The 18,186-nt window shown below is 41.2% G+C and overlaps 2 protein-coding genes across 3 annotated transcripts in view; one reads left to right on the forward strand and one right to left on the reverse strand.

Annotated features, from left to right (window-relative positions):
- Positions 1-7,703, forward strand: part of ints6 (integrator complex subunit 6) — a 25,732-nt gene extending 18,029 nt beyond the window's left edge. Inside the window, exons 9-18 of the mRNA XM_007547258.2 lie at positions 458-590; positions 1,354-1,448; positions 1,543-1,653; positions 1,745-1,960; positions 2,155-2,281; positions 3,740-3,882; positions 3,971-4,157; positions 4,293-4,661; positions 5,282-5,375; positions 6,221-7,703. Coding sequence (XP_007547320.1) covers positions 458-590; positions 1,354-1,448; positions 1,543-1,653; positions 1,745-1,960; positions 2,155-2,281; positions 3,740-3,882; positions 3,971-4,157; positions 4,293-4,661; positions 5,282-5,375; positions 6,221-6,314 — 1,569 coding nt within the window. The 3' untranslated portion in view covers positions 6,315-7,703. The remainder of the gene's footprint in view (positions 1-457; positions 591-1,353; positions 1,449-1,542; positions 1,654-1,744; positions 1,961-2,154; positions 2,282-3,739; positions 3,883-3,970; positions 4,158-4,292; positions 4,662-5,281; positions 5,376-6,220) is intronic.
- On the reverse strand, positions 6,709-15,306 carry serpine3 (serpin peptidase inhibitor, clade E (nexin, plasminogen activator inhibitor type 1), member 3). 2 transcript variants are annotated; one of them, XM_016669033.1, is made up of 11 exons: positions 14,938-15,306; positions 13,267-13,348; positions 13,064-13,194; positions 12,262-12,582; positions 10,980-11,207; positions 10,133-10,375; positions 9,151-9,349; positions 8,970-9,070; positions 8,793-8,879; positions 8,624-8,707; positions 6,709-7,976 (listed from the first exon to the last, which is right to left on the reverse strand). In XM_016669033.1, exons 4-11 carry the CDS (start codon positions 12,524-12,526, stop codon positions 7,924-7,926), a joined length of 1,260 nt encoding a protein of 419 aa, XP_016524519.1. In that variant the 5' UTR covers positions 12,527-12,582; positions 13,064-13,194; positions 13,267-13,348; positions 14,938-15,306; the 3' UTR covers positions 6,709-7,923. The 2 variants fall into 2 exon arrangements, with proteins under 2 accessions (XP_016524519.1, XP_007547321.1); XM_007547259.2 differs by lacking the exon at positions 14,938-15,306 and having other exon boundaries at positions 13,267-13,589.
- Positions 15,307-18,186: the final 2,880 nt, after the last annotated feature.

The raw sequence follows: 18,186 nt of genomic DNA on the forward strand, positions 1-18,186 counted from the left end.
TCTGATGTTGACTGAATTTAAATGGACCAAACAATAAACACGGGGAGGAAATGAGCTTAAGCAGACAGAGGATTGGATTTAAAAAAAAAGAAAATCTTCTGATTATTAAAAATGTTTCCTGACGTGAATAGTTTGGAGCCAGATGTTCCATCTCCAGACTCCAGTCCTGTTTACCCACATTGACTTTCTTCCAGGATTTTTCTGAAACAAACACTTTTAAGGAGGACTTCTTTTAAAGAGACAGCAGCCTTTTCTTTTAATCCTGATACATTTAAGTTACTCTTAGACATTTATTTCTAGCCTGCAGACGTCCTAATGTGTTTTAATTATTATATATTTAGACTTAATGGAGCAATTTACCAACGTAATATCCTTTTGTACTTCAGCCTTTTGTTTGCCGATCCGAGTTCAAATGTCGCTGCTGATTTACTGATCGGTTTCTGTTTGCTTTTTGCAGGTGTTTGTAAGTAACAGTGCCAAATACAGTGACCTGGGTCAACCTTTTGGCTACCTAAAGGCTAGCACAGCTCTCAACTGCGTCAACCTGTTTGTAATGCCCTACAACTACCCCGTCCTCCTGCCACTTCTGGGTAAGACTCGGCTCCACGCGTTTTCATTTTTACCTCAAGAAATTTCCAGAGTGAAACTCTGGCTGAGCGTTGCACGATTTCTAAAGTTTTAAAAATAGATGTAATAGAAAAATCCAGAGTTTAGCTATTGCTAAATTGTTGGGCTGGGAAACTATATGGATATATCAACATGTCATATGAGAAAATTTAGCCATCCTCTATTTGAATTGTTTTTTTTTTAATGTTTTTCTTTATATCAAAACTAAAGAAATGGTCACATTCATCAGATTTTTCATTCAACAACTTAAGCATGTCTTTGTACAATATTAGAAGTACCTTAAAAGATGCAAATAAATCTTCAATTAATTGATTAATGACTTCGATGTTGGTTTGTGAGAAGACAAAGCAGGATAATTACTGAGTGTTTGCGAAGATTAGAAGAAAATGTCAAAGTTGAATATGTAATTCTTATTTGTAAAAATATTTTTTTTGTTTATACAGCTATTCCCAACTAAAAATATATATATATATATGTTTTTAGTTGGAAATGGTATTTTTTTTAAATGCGTAATTAAAAGCACAAGAACGACGAATTCGTCGTTCCCATGACGAATTCATGTAAACGTCTGAGCTCTTTGGCAGCTTTATTTAGAAATACCAGTTAGAAAATGTATTTAATCCATTTTGAACAAGTTATTATGGGGTTATGAAATAACGCTGCAGTAGCAACAACAGTGGCACTTTATGTGTGAAACATTGTTTCGATGTTGTGCTTCTCTGGCAGACGACTTGATTAAAGTGCACAAGTTCAAGCCCACTCTGAAATGGCGGCAGTCCTTTGAGAACTACCTGAAGACCATGCCTCCGTATTATATCGGGGTAAGTCGATTCGGACTAAACTGAATTATTACTTCATTTTTTTGAAACAAAAGAAATACAGAATGTTCCCTTTTCTTTCTTTTTTGTCGCTCAGTCCCTCAGAAAGGCGCTGAGGATAATGGGCGCGCCGAACCTCCTGGCCGAGAACATGGAGTACGGTCTGAGCTACAGCGTCGTGTCCTACCTGAAGAAGCTCAGTCAGCAGGTTTGACGACTCAGTAATTTTACATTCGTCTGTTACTCCTTTGCAATGACTTTGTTAAAAATAACTTCTTTTTTTTTTGTCACGTTGCCAGACAAAAATCGAGTACGACCGCCTGATCGCCTCGATCGGGAAGAAACTCGCTCTGGAGCCTGGCATCAAGGTGCGATGGCGGGGCGGCGGCATCTCGCTGGCGCAGAGACGGGACTTCATCCAGCAGCTGCAGAGTCTCACAGGAGAGGCTCCCGCTCCCACTCTGGAGCTCAACCCCAAAGAGTTTCAGGGCTTCCACCTGGCTCTGCTCAACAAAGTAAGAAAAGATGGATAAAATACAGCAGGGCTGTTTTTGTTTTTAGCATCCTCTGTGATTCTCCTCACATCCCTGAGTGTCCTCCCTCGTAGAACAGCATTTTAAAGCTGCTTTTTTTTTTTTTTAAGTGCTGGTTGTATTTTTTATCTCTCACTCTTCTCTCTGCCATCCTTTCTTACCTTGCGCCTCCTCAGGGTCTGAAGCCTCAGAGCTTTAGAAATCCCTACGACATCCCACGCAGCCACTTGCTCGATCAGCTCAGCCGAATGAGGAGGAACCTGCTCAACACCACTGTCTGCACCTTACGAGGGCAGGACTCCGGTATGTTGTCTGTGGAGACGGGACTTTCATGTTACTGTAAAATGCACCGATCTGAACTCTGTGGCCAGTCTTCTGTTTTAGTAAAGATTTCACCTGATGATGCGACATTTGGCCAATTTCTCTTCAAGAACTATAATCGGCGTGTCCGCACATCCTTAAGATGTTTAAATTCATTAGAGTTGACCCTAAATTTGTTAATCACAGGTGTATTTTATCTTGTATATTCTGTGTAATATATTTTTCTCAGCCAAACGTTTGAGTCGTGCACAGACATCTTCATTACATTCCCTTGAGTTTACCTAGCTGCTGTAGCCTTGCTTGCTGGCTAGCTTTTTATGCATCTATCATAGGTAAATAAGTTCATCATCAGTTGACTGGACGATGTGTCTTTGACACTGGATCACTGTATAATGCTACGGAGATTTTCTGCAAATAAAGCTTAGCACTACAATAGAAAATATGCAATTTTCTTTTGTATATTCCTGTGGTAATACGAGTCTTAAATTTCATCCATAATGGTCTTAAAAAGTCTTAAATTTGAGATGGTGAAACCTGCAGAAACCCTGGTAACATAAAATTATACAACATAATTTTCTTTCTTTTTTTTTTCAGCCATACTGTCTCAAGTGATCTTTCGTTGATAATTAATACAAAATTCAAATTTCCAAACTAATGAGTTACAACAACATTTAATTTCCTTTTTGGATCAGTAGTTTTGAATTTGTATATTCAAATTTGCGTATTTCTATATAAGGATTTTGTATATTATTTTAGTGAATTTATATCCTCATTCTAACTATAAACAGTGTTTCCATCAATATGCTCATTTTGAAGTATCCCATTTGAAAAGGCCGACGGAAATTTCCCCAACAAATTTTTGAGCTCAATTGAGTTGTTCCCGTTTATTATAGCCATGCGCAACATCAACTTCTGACAAAATTATGCTTTGTGCAACCTGTTTGATTCGCTCCAAACCAGTAGACGAAAACACATCTAATTTGCATTTTCTTTTTTGCAACATTTTAAGTCTATCCAAAAGTCACATGACAATTGGACGTAAACATGTGAGGTTTTCAAAATGTTGCCATTAAGTTCCAAGAAAGCCAGAGGTTGAAAGCTTGAGATAATTAAACAGATCAACTTTGCTTTAACATATTTAGCCTTCCCGCTGTCAGACTTGCTCTCTCTCGCTCACCTGCAGCCTGAATGACGGACAACATAGAAACGGATTTATTTTCCAATGACAAACTTTGAGTTTCTTAAGGGCATCTGCACCAAAAAGTCTTGTTTATACTAGAAGGTTGCAGGGCATAGGGGATGTAGCGTTCATCTTCTGGAAAAATACGTTTCCGACGAGCTGAAAATTGGTCATCAGACTATTCCTCAGAGGATTTCTGCTGCAAATAAACTGAAAATTAAATTAAAACTTAATTTGTCCTCTGCTCGTGTTGTTTCCAGACCAGCTCCACAGCGTGCCAATCGCCCAGATGGGAAACTACCAAGACTTCCTTAAATCTGCCCCCCAGCCACTCCGAGACGCAGATCCCGAACAGCCGAAGCGTTTGCACACGTTCGGAAACCCCTTCAAACTGGACAAGAAGGTGCGCCTCGCCCCGTTCACGTCAGCCTTTACGTAGAAGGGAAGAGTACTTCCTAAAGTAAAATGCAACCACCCGATCTCCCTCGCAGGGCATGATGATCGACGAGGCGGACGAGTTCGTGACCGGCCCGCAGAACAAGGGCAAGCGACCGGGAGAGAGCAGCAACATGCCGGGCGGCGGTCCCAAGAGACGGCGCTGCATGTCGCCCCTGCTGCGTCTGGGCCGGGCCTACACGCCTCCGGTGACGCCGCCCGCCAGCCCACGGCACTCGACAGGTCAAATCCGCGGTCTTTCCTTCAAAATAGATGAAAATGGACGAGCAGATCAGCTTTCCGTCGCCTCATCGACGTTTTCTCACAGCTAAACCTGATCGATAACTGATCCTATCTCCTAACTCTCTCACCCCGTAGATATGGACTTAAATGACGGCGCGCCAGAACCTGAGCTGATTATCAACCACCTGAATCAGAACCACTACAGCCCTGACACAAACTCCGACCCCGAGGTGGACCACCCGTCGGGGCCCGCCGACCTCCAGGAGAACCACACCACCGCCGACCCGCAGCTTCTCCGGCACAAGGACGAGGAGGAGAACGGGGTGCCTGGGTCGTGCGAGCCGCTGGGCGGCGAGGGAGGAGTGGAGATGGTGCTGATGGAGGACCAGACGACCCGCTTCCTGTCGCCCGCCGCCCTGAAGAAGCACATTCATGGCGAGACGACGAAGGTCAACAACGAGCTGAGGGTGCTGATCACCAAGGAGATCAGAAAACCTGGCAGACGTATGTACATGTGGGGGATCAGGACTGGTCATGCAGAAATGGTGGCCGACAGACCGTGAGCACATTATTAGAAAGTTTAGTGGAAGGAAAATATGCGGTTGAAACAAATGCCAAATTACTGTTTTTGTCAAGCTGTAAGTCATTGTTATTAACAGAAATGAACACTTGAAACATATCACTCAGGCGATAAAGCTTCTCTTTTTAAATTGAATTTCTGAAATAAATGACATTTTTAATTCTATTCTGATTTATTGATATGCGCTTGTTGACATGAGCACATTTCAGGTGAGCAGAAATGTCCTTGTAGCTTTTTCCTGACTTACAGTCAACAGCCAGTTTTAATATTTGGTTAGCTTGTTCTCTTGTTTTTCCAATTTTGAAGAGTGGCTTGGTGAAATGGGCCTCAGTGTCATGTTTATACTTTAGTGAAAGATAAATTTTATCTAGTTAGGACAGGAAGAGAGGCAGTGTGTGATTCATAACTGTAGGAGGCGCTGTAGCTTTTCCTGATCTATCTAAGCAGTTGAGCATGACTTAAATCATTATTCAATTAATAACAGGATTAAGTTTTTCTCATTAAGGAGTTGGGTTTAAGGAACTTTGCCTTTCTTGTGTTTCAGACTACGAGAAGATCTTCGTCCTCTTGAAGCAGATCCAGGGAACGCTGGACACTCGGCTCATTTTCCTCCAAAACATCATCAAAGAGGCCGCCAGGTAGCAGAGCTGCACTTCTTCTCACAGCCCAGAGTGATAATTAGAGCTATTAAGTAGATTCTTTTACCAACGTTAAAACCACCGGCACTCGTCAGCCACTTTAAATTCTCATTAACTCGAACAAACCAAACACAACTCAGCTGCTCTAAGCTTTTAGTCATGGAGACGCGGTGAAGACGATTTGCTGGAGTTCATACTGAGCATCAGAAAGGAGATCGAAGTGATTCTGAACACAGCGTGGTGGTTCATGTCTGCACAGCCACTAGATCCAGTTGGATCACTTGAGGGATGCGCTGGACCGACAGAATCAGTTCATGAAGTTCAGCTGACAAATCTGCAGGAGCCTTTCGTACCAATACAGTGTACCTAATAAAGTGGCCCTTTTGGGTCTAGGTTTCCCCTGCACATTCTTTTTTTGAACACCTTTGAAATATTCATGTTTTGCTACATAGAAACAAATAGATAATTATAATACCTTGCAAAAGTATACGCACCCCTTAAACCTCACATAACACTACAACTTCTACAGTTAATGTGTTTTATGAAGGTTTTATGACAAACACAGATGAAAAAATTGTACATGGTCTTAAAAGACCTTTTTTATTCAATAGGTAAACTAAAAAGTCTTGGGTTGCATTTGTAATCAGCCCCCCTAACTCTTACGCTCTTAAATAAAGCTGATTGCTACCACCTTATTAAATAAAAACCTCAATAGTAAGTTTGGCAATGTACCGTGACGAAAATTAATAAAACATCATAAAAACATCTAGTTTAGCTTTCAGTAGGTGTAAACGATGTTGAAAATGTAAACTTTAAATTTTTTATTATTTTTTTCATCGTCAAAGGTTTAAGAAGAGAGTTCTCATCGAGCAGCTGGAAAACTTCCTCGAGGAAATCCACAACCGATCCAACACCATGAACCACGTGGACATGCTCTGAGACCAACTCAAACTGCACAGACTAATAATAATAACAATAATAATAATAATAAAACCCTCCGCATCCCTGTGGAAACAACCACTCCCCTCCTCCTCAACCAAGACCCAAAGACGAGACGCAGCGGAGTCCGGGATCTGGAATACCGAGAGATCCCTGGTTTGACATTTAATCTACAGGGCCGGGTATCAAGACGGGAGCGATCGCATCTCATGACCCGGGTGGAGTTGAAGACTTTTTTTTTTTTTGTCCCAGGGAGGATCTGATGATGATGATGAGTGTGATGTTCAGATGTTCAGTTGTTTTTTTTTTCCTGTGAAGATGTGGCGGACAGAGTTCAGTCTGAGCGTTGCGTGTTTCCAGATATCTCAGGGTCGTAAGGGATCCAGTGAAGATGTTTTTTTTTTTTCCTTCCACAATAATTTCTTTTCCATCATCTTCCCCCACCGCAACGTAGTAGGTATTACTCTCTTACATTTCTGATTGCGAGGGGAGTGATGAGAGGAAATCCGATTTGTTCCAATCGAATTTCTACACTCCACCGACCAGAGGCACTCCGCTCCTCGGCTCTCGAACAGACAGAATCTGATTTCAAGGTCACCGTAGTCGATTATCGACGTAATGATTTAGGTGTCGGACGAAGTCGGCGGTTTTCAAGGATCCTTTAAGCCTAGAAAGGTTTGTTCTGCGAAGCAGAGTTACAGCAAACTAAATGCAAAGGTAGGTCATGAAAACAGGGACAAAAAGCTCAGGAACCGTCATTAATGCATCAGCATCAGCAATAACATCGAGTCCCCCTCCCCCACCTATTTATTTAAGCCCCGAAAGGGCTGATATGCAACGTGAGCTGGAAGCGATGATGAAGAGGGGTCTTGGTTGCTGCCAAATTACTGAACAAACCCCCATCAACTACCCCCTTCTCCCCCTGTCGGCCACTGATCTCAAACCAACTTCGTCACTTCACCGCAATTGCACTTGTGTAAATTTGAGAATTATTATTTAATGTAATTTAAAAGAGGAAAAAAATGTTGTTGTTGTTGCAATTTCTGAGAAAGAATGGGAATCCATATTCGGCGTTCTCAAATGTACACAAACTGACCCTTGTTTTGGGTCCAGAGGTCAAAAGTTGATTTCCGAATCCAGTGGCTCCCCTCTTCCTCTGCAAACTCTCCCCGGATAGGGACCAAAATCTGCCATACTTGTCTTTTATGTGTGAAGAGGCCGCTACCAAAAGAGTATTTTGAATACACTGTAAAGATGTAAATAACCCTAGAGTACTATTTAAAAGAAAAACAGAAATGTTCAGTGGAAAAAATGGCCTTTTTGTAAGTATTTCCATAAATAAAGTTTCTATTTTACACTGTGAAGGGCCATGTAAATAAAGTGTTCCATAAATGTGTGACTCCTTGAGATTTTTTTTGTTCATTAATGTAAATAACAAACACACCCACTGTGTAAAAACATATTAAAATTTTATTTACAGGTATTTACAAAAATAACATCCCTCTTCCTGAAGTGTCCTCGTATCTTCCGTTTGGTCCATAAATAAATACAGAGGGTGAAACTGGTTGGCATGGATTGGTGCGATTTGGGGTGGTGGCGTTGAGGAGGGTTATATTCCTTGGTCTGCTGGGTTCATTATTCTGCCCATAAACAGGATGGAACCTGAAAGGAAAAACATAAATGTTTTGCTAAAAATAAAAATAAAAAGCCTGAAGGCAAAACAAAGTCTGATTCACTGCAAAAACGACAAAAAAAATCTTAAGTATTTTTGGTCTATTTTTGGTTTACCCAGATTTTTACAATCTGGGTAAAAATGTCTCATCATGAGTGAAATAATATCAATATTAAGGAATATTTTTACTTAAAACAAGCACCTGTATCTTGCTGAAAAGTTACTTGTAAGTTAGTTTTGTTGTAGTGTATTAAGATATTTGCTCTGGAAAGTGGAACAAAAATATTTAAGTTTTTTCCAATATTATTATTCGACAAACTGATTTTTAACTTCCATCCACTAGAGGTCGCCAAATATCTATTTTTTTTAAATACCGCAACTTCATAATTTTTCTGTTCCATCATGAATCCAGAGTCTCTGAATGCTAACTTGCATTTTCCGCTTTTCTTAAGAGTTTAATTTGTTTTCACAGTTTTACTCATTGTTAAATATCATCGTTAGGACACAATTTATGAGTCTGGCTACTAGAAATGGCGATGACAGCCCTTTAAAAATGCGAATCAGAGGACCCTGAAACGAGAAATAGAAGGAGCTACTTGTGTTTTATGGAGGTAGAGAGTATTCACAGTGTACATACCTGTGTTAACCTGGCGAAGCAGAAATAAAAATGGCCGGTCCGCCTTGAAAACGGGAGCGCGCGACCGTTTGAGTAGCACCATAGCTGGAATGATAAAAACTAACCGTTAAACATCCATCCGCCATATTGACTCCGGCACTTATCAGTAGCAAGACATGACGCTACAGACCTGTTGCAGCAGCTGCTTTCGTCCCATCTTCTGCAACTTCTATTCTGACTTCATGGACGGCATCGGACACATAAAGACCCTCTTCCGCTGCAGGAAGTGAAACGGAGCAGCGGCCATCAGCGGCGCTTGTGGAAATGGCTTTCTGTTAAAACCGCACGAGGAATCGGATCAACTGACCTGATATCCCCGTGAAGTCGGCTGCCGTCGGGTTAAAGGCGTCACTGACGCCCAGAGCAGGAAGCACTGACCTCAGGCTGAACTTGTTCTGCATTCTAAATCTGAAAAATAAAAATAAAACACATCATATACAGTCTGAGCTGGGTTCTAGTTGTTGTAACCTCAGAACGAGGGATTTCACCTGGGCAGGAAGATGTCCATCTTGGTCCTCCGCAGACCGGACTCCCAGGAGGCCAGCTGGCGGGCGGTGAGCTGGGACTCCAGGGAGGACAGCGGGCTCTTCCTGTCGCTGGGCAGGACCACCTGCAGGCTCAGGGCGCGGCCCAGGTACGGCAGCTCCAGCACGGTGTAGCGCTGGTCCGATGAAGTCCTGAACTGACCTGAGGGGGAAAATCCCCAAAACAAGGAGCTTCTTCAGACTTTGTTACATTACACCCATAAACTTCAATATACATATATTACTGGGGTTTTAGTGGTTAGACCAAATATGATGTAGTACATAGTTTTCAGTGGCCAATCAAGAGCACCTGTGTCAGGTCTAGTTAACTAATGAACTAGACCTCATAGGTCTAGTTCATTAGTTATTCATTAACAAAACCAGTTAAGAAATTTTTGAAAACATGTATTTTTAGGGGTATTTTTTTACTAAGCTGTACTAATTTTACTAGGAAGTATCGTTACTCTTACTTGACTAAAATGTCTGGACATTCGACCCACTTTGAGTAACTGAACGAAGAACAAGCTTGTTTTAACCAAACATTCACAAGACACACACACACACACACACCTGCAGGTTTGTTAAAGTGTCATAACTTTTACACTGAAATAAACTGATTTGTAAATATTTTATAATTATGTTATTCATCTGAAATGATGTCATTTTGGTCCTTAAAATAACCAAAATAATTGATCAGTTATTCAGCAACTAAGCTTTTCTTTTTACCAAATACCTTTTTTTTTTTACTCAAGTCATTTCTTGGATGGTTGCTTTTTGCTTTTACTTGAGTAAACATATGTGAAGCAGTGCTACTCTTAACATTTTTGGCTACCGTACCCACGTCTGGTGGTAACTATCTGGCAAGGAGACAAAACTCAAAACCAGACCACTTTCCTTCAACATTTAACTATTGACGTACAGCCTATAAGGGAGGATGTGCTCTTACCAAAGCTGACCTCTCCAGCCTGGTACATCATGGGCACCTTGACGGCGCTCCCGTCAGTCAGGACGAAGGGCAGGTTCTGGGTGTTGCCGAACATGAACTGCTTCTGCCAGACGCCCCTGAACGCCACCGTGTTGACCAGGGCCACCTGAGGCTGTTGTCCCCACCAAAGGGCTTCTGCCTGGGCTTCGCCGGAGCCGGACATCTCCCCGCTGCTGCTTCCTGACTGGAGAGACCCCGACCCATCTGAACAAAACAAAACAAAACAGTTTAGGTCCTTGTCTTATCAGCATGAGTTCGATTGAAACAGGAAGGCTGGAGAAACAGTGGAGTTTTTCTTATTGTAGTTGCAATACTTAAGACGGCAAATTCAATTCTGCTGTGTTTGTGTGTGAGGAGGACTGGTTCGCATGACTCTGCAATAACAAGACTCCAAAGAGCTGAGATGTCTGCCGGTGTTGACAGCTTAGTAGTTTTATCAGCAGATTTCGCTTCTCTTTGATCGCATTCAAGCAAGACAAGTGCTAAATGGAGCAGCTTGTCTCCAGCTCTTCCTCTGCTCTGCTTAGTCAGCATAGCAGCTGGTTGTAGTTTTAAAGATCTGTGGTGAGTGATGCTGCCTCCAACTCCGTAAGGGGCATTTACGAAGAAAATCCCATTTGTGATTGTGTCTGTGATTTGAGTTTAGTGTCTTGCGACAGCATTCCATCACTTTACAGCCACAAACATGCAGTTCCAGACAAACAAGTGGAGAGTCGTCACAGAGCAACTCTCAACCTCCATATTATTGTCATTAATGTCAAATGTTAAGCGCTGCTGCCGCGGCAGCTGATGAAGCGGTCAAGTTTACCGTAGCCGTGTCCCGTTGGCTCTGAGTGGCCTCGAGCGAGACCGGGTTGGCTGAAGTTGGCTCGCACCACGCTGGTGTCAACCCAGGCGGCAGCGTGCTGCGTGAACTCGGCCAGGAGTCGGACCCCGCTCTGGACAAACAGCGTGCAGGTCTGCTGCAGCCACGCCCCTTGGCTGCTGTTGCTCACGTCGCCCTGGGCGTGCAGCAGGAAGTCTCGCACCTGAGCATCTGCAGGGGAGAAATAAGTCATATGAGACGGTGCAGAGCTTGGATTTTATTTAGCCTTTTTTTGTTGTTGTTGTTGTTGTTCAGGAGCAATTATTACTGTTATTGGTACTGAAATACACTTCATTCTCTGTGAGAAAATATGTTTTAAGACCTAAGTAAACCATTCGACATTCAAGCTGCAGCAGCAGATTGATTTATTTCCCTACACATCCCATAAAGACTCCATCAAACTAATAGCATTCAGGCTGGAAAGTGCTGCAGTCTGCGGGTTGTTTTGAAGCTGAGAGGGTAAGAGCATTTCAACATAACGCAAAGACCATCTCCTCTCCATTATTCACCATTATTAGAAGCTTGTTGTAGAATATTTCATTTTTTTGTCTGAAGTGTACATTTAATTTTCTCCGGTAATGACTAAGCTTATCCGTTTTAGACTTTACGGTGACTTGTGTTTGTTTTTTTTAAGGGAGATTGTCACCTTTCTAATTGTTAATGGCTTTAGCCAAAACAAAAAAAAACCTTTAATTTCCTTTTGGGTTGAATAAAATATTTTTGAATTTCAATTTGATTTAAACTCAAAATAAAAATTTTAAAACTAAAAAAAAAAGTTTGAAAACTTTTTTTCTAATTTTGTTTCAGTTTCTAATTTTTTTTATAGCCCCTTTAAATTGCCCTCCTTGAATCTCACCTCTAGCTAACCTGTGAGCTAATACCCCTGGGAGGAAAATAATATTAAAAAAAGATCCTCATCAGTCACATTTATTGGTAAGGAACCACATTGGCCTCCTGACCCGTCTCCTGAGGCCAAGCCGCAGGAGTGGTTAATGAGATTAGAGCTGGTGTGGAGGCCGGTATTACGGCTCCAGACACCACTGTGCTCTGCGGGGGCCAGCCGGCAGCAGCAGCACCGCTCCACGCCACCTGGTACCAACGGCGCTGAGCGCCACCGACAAAAACCCTCCACTTCTCACAGCAAAATGAGCTGCTAACGCGAGTCCGACGCCCACTTTTTTTTTCTTTTTTTTTTTGTCGCCTCCTTTCCACGAAGCCTAGATACCGTTCACGTTGTATCCCAGCGTTCCCTCCAGCTGAGCCCGGGTGTTGCCCCTGGCGCCGAGCTGCAGCAGGGCCAGGGACAGGGACACGCTCGCTGGGGACGCGATCAGGTTGGAGCGGTTCTCCGCCTCGGTGAGCGTCTGGTAGAGGCTGACGGCGAAGCGGTTGTGGAGCTCCCGCATGCTGTCCTGAAAGCTGCCGGTGCAGTGGCTCCTCTCGGCCAACCAGAGGAACACGAAGACGGAGGCCAGAGGCAGACGACGCATGTCCTCAGGTGGAGGAAGTGTCCACGGGGCTCAACTCGGTGGTCCGACAATCAGAGCTGTAAGATTAGAGGTGATAAAAGTTTTCAGCTGGGGTCAGAAAGGTCAGACATTCACGGGAGAGCCGGTCAAACACCGGAACTGGCATCTTATGTGCAAGAAATAATGTGAACAACTTTATTAAGCAACTTGAAGTTACAACATGAAGAAGCCCCACCTGTTTGGAGTTGCTTTTGAATCATAATCAATGGCATTTTGATCGACATGTTTGATGAATTTGACAAAATGTCATGTTTATTGCTGGTTATGTTTTTATAAAGCACATTATTGCTGAAATGTGCTATACAAATAAATTTATCCTACATGTGCATACAGACGCTGTCAAAAAATCTATATTTATTTACTGCATCATTAAAAATCCAATCAGTGGGAGGAAAAAGTAATTGAAATTCTTCAAGTTTCTGTTTCTAGAAGACTTTAGGAACACTTTTGGATGACTTGATAGCTGGAGTTAATTTCGTAGATGAAATAAAACTTTACCTGTGGACAGGTAAGGCAGTAGCGGTTCAGCCGGCTTTCTGCTCCGTCCCCCAGCTCTCCTTGTCACCTAGTCACCGCCTCTGTCCCGGGTTATCAGCCTCCAGCTCAGTCTGCCCGAAACGCCCGTCTCCCTGAAACGGTCATGAGACGGTGTTTAAAGGGAAAACTTTCTTGTTTGCGGTTGCCGTCGGCGATGTCCGTACCAATCGTCCGGTATTCCTGCCTCCTCAGGGGCTAAAAAGAGCCAGGCGGAGGGAGGCATGTCACTGACCAGCAAATCCCAAGCTGGGCAGAGGGGAGAGAACACTCCTGATAATGTGTGTGTGTGTGTGTGTGTGTGTGTGTGTGTGTGTGTGTGTGTGTGTGTGTGTGTGTGTGTGTGTGTGTGTGTGTGTGTGTGCATATAGCTGGCATGCATATTCCATTGAGAAAGAAAGACATTTTCCCATTCAGCTTTATCAGAAAACACATTCCAAAAGGATCAATTTTATGCAAATTGGGGGACTTTTGTAATTGTATTTTTCTGACCTCTACTTTGAATCAAGTTTGAAAATTAAACAGATCTTTCATACACTTTTCCATTTTTTTCATTTTATTGCAGTTGACAATAATTTTAAAGTTGCATGTTGTGTTAGTTAAATTAAGTGTATCTGATTAGTACGGACACACTCACATGGGTCATTATCAACGCAGCCTCACTAATTACTGGCTATAACTAAGGCTAACTTTTAAGAACACCAAAGATTACAGCTAACGTTTAAATAATGTTTTATCAGTGTTTGGAGAACATTGTGTAAAGGTTACTGCCAATGTTCAATTACCCTTAATCAGTGTTCAGGGAACAATGGATAAAGGTTACCGTTAGCCAGAGCAGGTGTTGGAGAACATTAGCTAAAGGTTTCAACTAATGTTTAGGTAAGCTTTGGCTAGTGTTCAGAGAATGCTAACCAGATGTTAGAAGTAACGTTTAGAATAGCTAACCTTTGGGCATTATTTGGAGAAGATTAGCTAAAGGTTTCAGCTAACATTTAAATAACAGTTTGATGGTATTTAGAGAACCTTCGGTGAAGATTTCAGTACCTTTTCAGTTTCATTTAAGATTTGCATAAGGGTGTGCATAAGACTGACATGACACCGTCATAAGCATGATATAACATCTGTCATAAACATGATATTACACCTGTTATGAACATGAAGGAGTCTTTATGAATGTCTATGACTGTTTTCATGAAGTGTCAGTCAGTAAATAATGACACATTCAATGCAAAGTTGCTTTAAACGTTGCATTAAAAGTCCACTAGAAGTGCCAACTTTGTATTATTTTGTAAAGAATGACACTTTCATGCAAAGTTGGCACTATTCATGGACTTTCAGTGTAACTTTTAGAGCAAAAAACAGTCAACAAAGAAATGTAAGACGTTGATTGGTGCATGCCCTTTATTTACCCTAAAGCCCATCCACTCTGGAGTATTTCCCCCCCTCCCTGAGCCGTCCCTCCTAATTGGGGCCGTGACAGTCAGCGAAATAAAAGTTCCTGGTATTTTTCCCATGAAAAAGAAGAGAGCATGATTGGTAGCCATCAGGTATTCAGCTGCTTTGTTTGACGGCAGATTCCGGCCATTACTGGAGTCGACTAATTAGAGAGAAGCGGCGGCGCGGGGGCTTCATTAAGCAGGGCTGCCGCATTCTTCAAAAGCTCCAACTCCAAACGCAGGAATTTGGAATTTGAGGACTTTGATGGAGAAATTGAGAAGTCACAGTAAAAGACCGAGGACAGTTATTAAAAAAAAAAAAAAACTAATTGTAAAGAAGAAAAGGTCATGCACATGTCATCCACATAGAAGACACAGTTTCCCTGACTCATCCTGCTTCACCTCCAGTGTCCTACATCCCTTCAGGCTCCAGGGATCGCCAGGCCGCTGAAGGATCAGAGAGTGTGTGCCGTGGTGACAGGCTGCCACAAGGCCACGGTTTCCAGAACAATCTGCAAAAAAACAAAAACAAAAGAGAGAGAGTGATGATGGAGCCAACGGTGGGATCCGCTCACAGAGGTTCCAGCATGTGCACCACAAATCTGGAACAAACTTCAAGAAAACTGTCAAACTGCTGAAACACTGACTTCCTTTGAATCTCGGCTAAAAACGCCCCTTGTTTAGAGTTGTATTTGAAACGTAATCAATTACGAATGTAACAATGGCACTTGGCTTAATGTAATGTTTTGATTGTTGATTCTATGTTGCATGACTTTGTGTTTTTGTGTTTATGATGTAAAGCACTTTGAAATGCCTTGCTGCTGAAATGTGCTGTACAAGTAAAATTTTATTGATTGACTGATTGATTGATGGGCCTAAAGAACCATACAAAAGAACAACAACAACAACAACAACAACAAAAATTCTGCTTTTCAATTTTAATTGAATAGAAAAAAGTGGAGAAACACTTCAAATATTTGAGGTGCAGCATTTGTGGCACGTTTGTGAAATCAGAGTAGTGATCTGGAAAGGCTGATCCGGTGCTGTGACTCCACAGCGCCACCAACTGATTAAGACACTCACCTCCAGGCAGGAATTTAATTCTGAGGAAAAAGTTAAACGACAAGTCTGAAAAATATCTTAAACTCAGTAAATTTCCTCATCTTTAAAACGTTACCAGAACAAAACCTTATTTATTTATTTATTTATTTATTTATTTATTTTTATTTATTTTTACAAAATAAATCAAAGTAGTACTGGCCTCTGTATGTAAAAAGAAAATGAAAAACTCCCTTTAGTCAAACTAATTGATCGATATTTAACTAAGAACATTCAGAAAAATGGATTATTGGGGTTGGTTTGGCATCTACAACCTCATCTGGATCTCTTACATAAGTCCTTCACACATGAACACTTTTTCTAGTAACTCCTCCAAGATTTCTTGTACTAAATCAACTCAAAATACAACAAAGTACTTTGGTTGTTGTGACTTTCGAAGTTTTACTTGTTTTGATTCTACAAAATTTTAAACTCCCGATTTTAAAATCTGCCCATGTACCTCACAAAAGGAGCAAGTTACAACCAAGCACATTAATAATATTATTAATCACACTGGTCCCATTTCTGGATTCAGAACTAAAAACAAAAAAGTATTTTTTTTCCCCCCCCCACTGTTACCTTACAGCCATACTTCATAGTGCAGCTTAAAACAATCTGCTCTGTGTTCATTTTGTGATGATTGCATCCTCCTCCCCAAAACTCAATATGCTGGCAGTACCCACCACTGTGCAGTACGAACAGACCACACACACACACACACACACACACACAGGTTTTAGTGATCACACTGAGCAGAGAAGTTTCCAACACACATACAAACACACTTCCATAAATCATATTCCTGGTAGAAGTTATTAAACGTTTTGAAGAAAGCACAAAGTGAAACACGAGAGGGCAGCATTGTACTGCGCCCTCCATAAGGTTAGACAGGGGTTTAGGGGTGTTCTGTCTATCAGTGCCACCCTTAAATCCGCCCTACCTTGTGGTAATGCGCATGCGCCACGTCATATACTGCTGACTGAGCAGATTTCTTATAAATACGTCCTACCTGTGGAAGTTTCATTTCATGTGTTTTATTTCATCTCAAATTACGGGAAGCTTTATTTAATTTATTTTATACCTGGCCTTCATTAAGCTGCTGTATTACTTCATGTTTTTAGTTTACATGACAGGCAGCATGTAAATATATAAGCTTTAGTTTGCCGTCTGCAATGTCGTTAAACAAGTTATTGTTTGGCGGTTAATCAGGACAAAATACGTTGTCTTGTGGACTTTTTTTGTGCCTATACTTTAAAATATTATAGTTTAATAACACTCGTTGTTGTTAAACTTTGCTAAATAGATGTTGGCGGCGATACTATGTGAGACTGAAGCTGTGTAAAAGCGGTGTAATATTAGTGTGTATGAATTATTCCTATCATTTCAGGTGCACAGTGACCTGCGCAGTTCGGTGGACACATTGCGGCTGCGCTGCATTGAATAAAGTCTGTCATACAGCGCACTAATGCGCAATGTACATGTAACCCAACTAGCTCTTTTAATGAGAGCTCACAAGCATTTCATATAACATGATCAGCAGATGTTAACTTGTAGTAATTTTCCACATTTCCCTCCTTTTGGTTATTAGTAAATATGTAGTATTTAAAATTTTATTCCATCCCCACTGATTATATAAAAGGACATTTCTACCATTTTTATGGTGAGAGGTGAGAAATTATCCCATACATTTCAAGACATTTCATATTCATTATGTCATTGAAACATTATTCTGTATGATGAAAACCTACAGGCATTCATCCACTCATCCCTTGAGTTTCTCCTCGCCAGGGAGATGGTCATCTACATGTTTTGTCATCTTTCATAAAACTTTAAAAGGAGAAATTTGAACTAATGTATTTGGAAGTAAAGTACCAGCAGAATACCAAACCGTTTTCAAAGTAATATTTCCAATTGCTTAAATAAGTCATTATTTTAATCCCAAATTCTTCCATGCAAAATAAGTGCATCTATTTCAATCATTATAACTCCCTAACACGATAATTATGAATAATTTAAGTCTAAAGAAATACATTTATTTATTTATTTATTTATTTATTTATTCAAACACACAAAAGAAATATTAAACATATTAAGGCCTGTAATTTATCAACAAGAGATTTATGTTCAGCATTTTATTCCAATCAATTCACCCAGAGGAGGAGGTTGTGTGCTGGAACCACTTAGACCCGTTCTTCTAGAACTGGGTGGGATTTCCTCTGTAGACTGCAAACGTCTTCACAGAATCCAACAAATCAGCTTTGTGGTCGCTCTGCCTCTTAATCCTCTAAGAGGGGCTTTTATTTCCAATAAAGGTCTTTAGGATTCTCTAAAGGTTTGGTTCCCTCAATTTAGAAAACCAAAACTCTGTGAATTATGCCGAACAGGATATTATGACTAGTGTGTTTGAAAATTGGTTCGTAAGTCAAACTTAACATCACGGTTTCTGACAATAGGGATGACCTTCATCTGCTCAGACACCAGGCCATGGTATGAGGAAAAATGTATTGGAAAGAAATGTACATATTTTTAGTTTGACCTCAAAAATGAACTTTT

The sequence above is a fragment of the Poecilia formosa genome, unplaced genomic scaffold (assembly GCF_000485575.1).
Source record: "Poecilia formosa unplaced genomic scaffold, Poecilia_formosa-5.1.2 Scaffold19, whole genome shotgun sequence".
Classification (NCBI taxonomy): domain Eukaryota; kingdom Metazoa; phylum Chordata; class Actinopteri; order Cyprinodontiformes; family Poeciliidae; genus Poecilia; species Poecilia formosa.

Bases quoted from the DNA above. Each gene is read 5' to 3' on its own strand.
- serpine3 (XM_016669033.1), bottom strand. From the start codon at position 12,526: ATGCGTCGTCTGCCTCTGGCCTCCGTCTTCGTGTTCCTCTGGTTGGCC. The intron at 9,350-10,132 runs GTAAGAGCACAT...TTTCCCCCTCAG, and splicing joins GGCTGGAGAGGTCAGCTTTG to GTCAGTTCAGGACTTCATCG. The intron at 8,880-8,969 runs GTCAGTTGATCC...CACTTCCTGCAG, and splicing joins CGACTTCACGGGGATATCAG to CGGAAGAGGGTCTTTATGTG.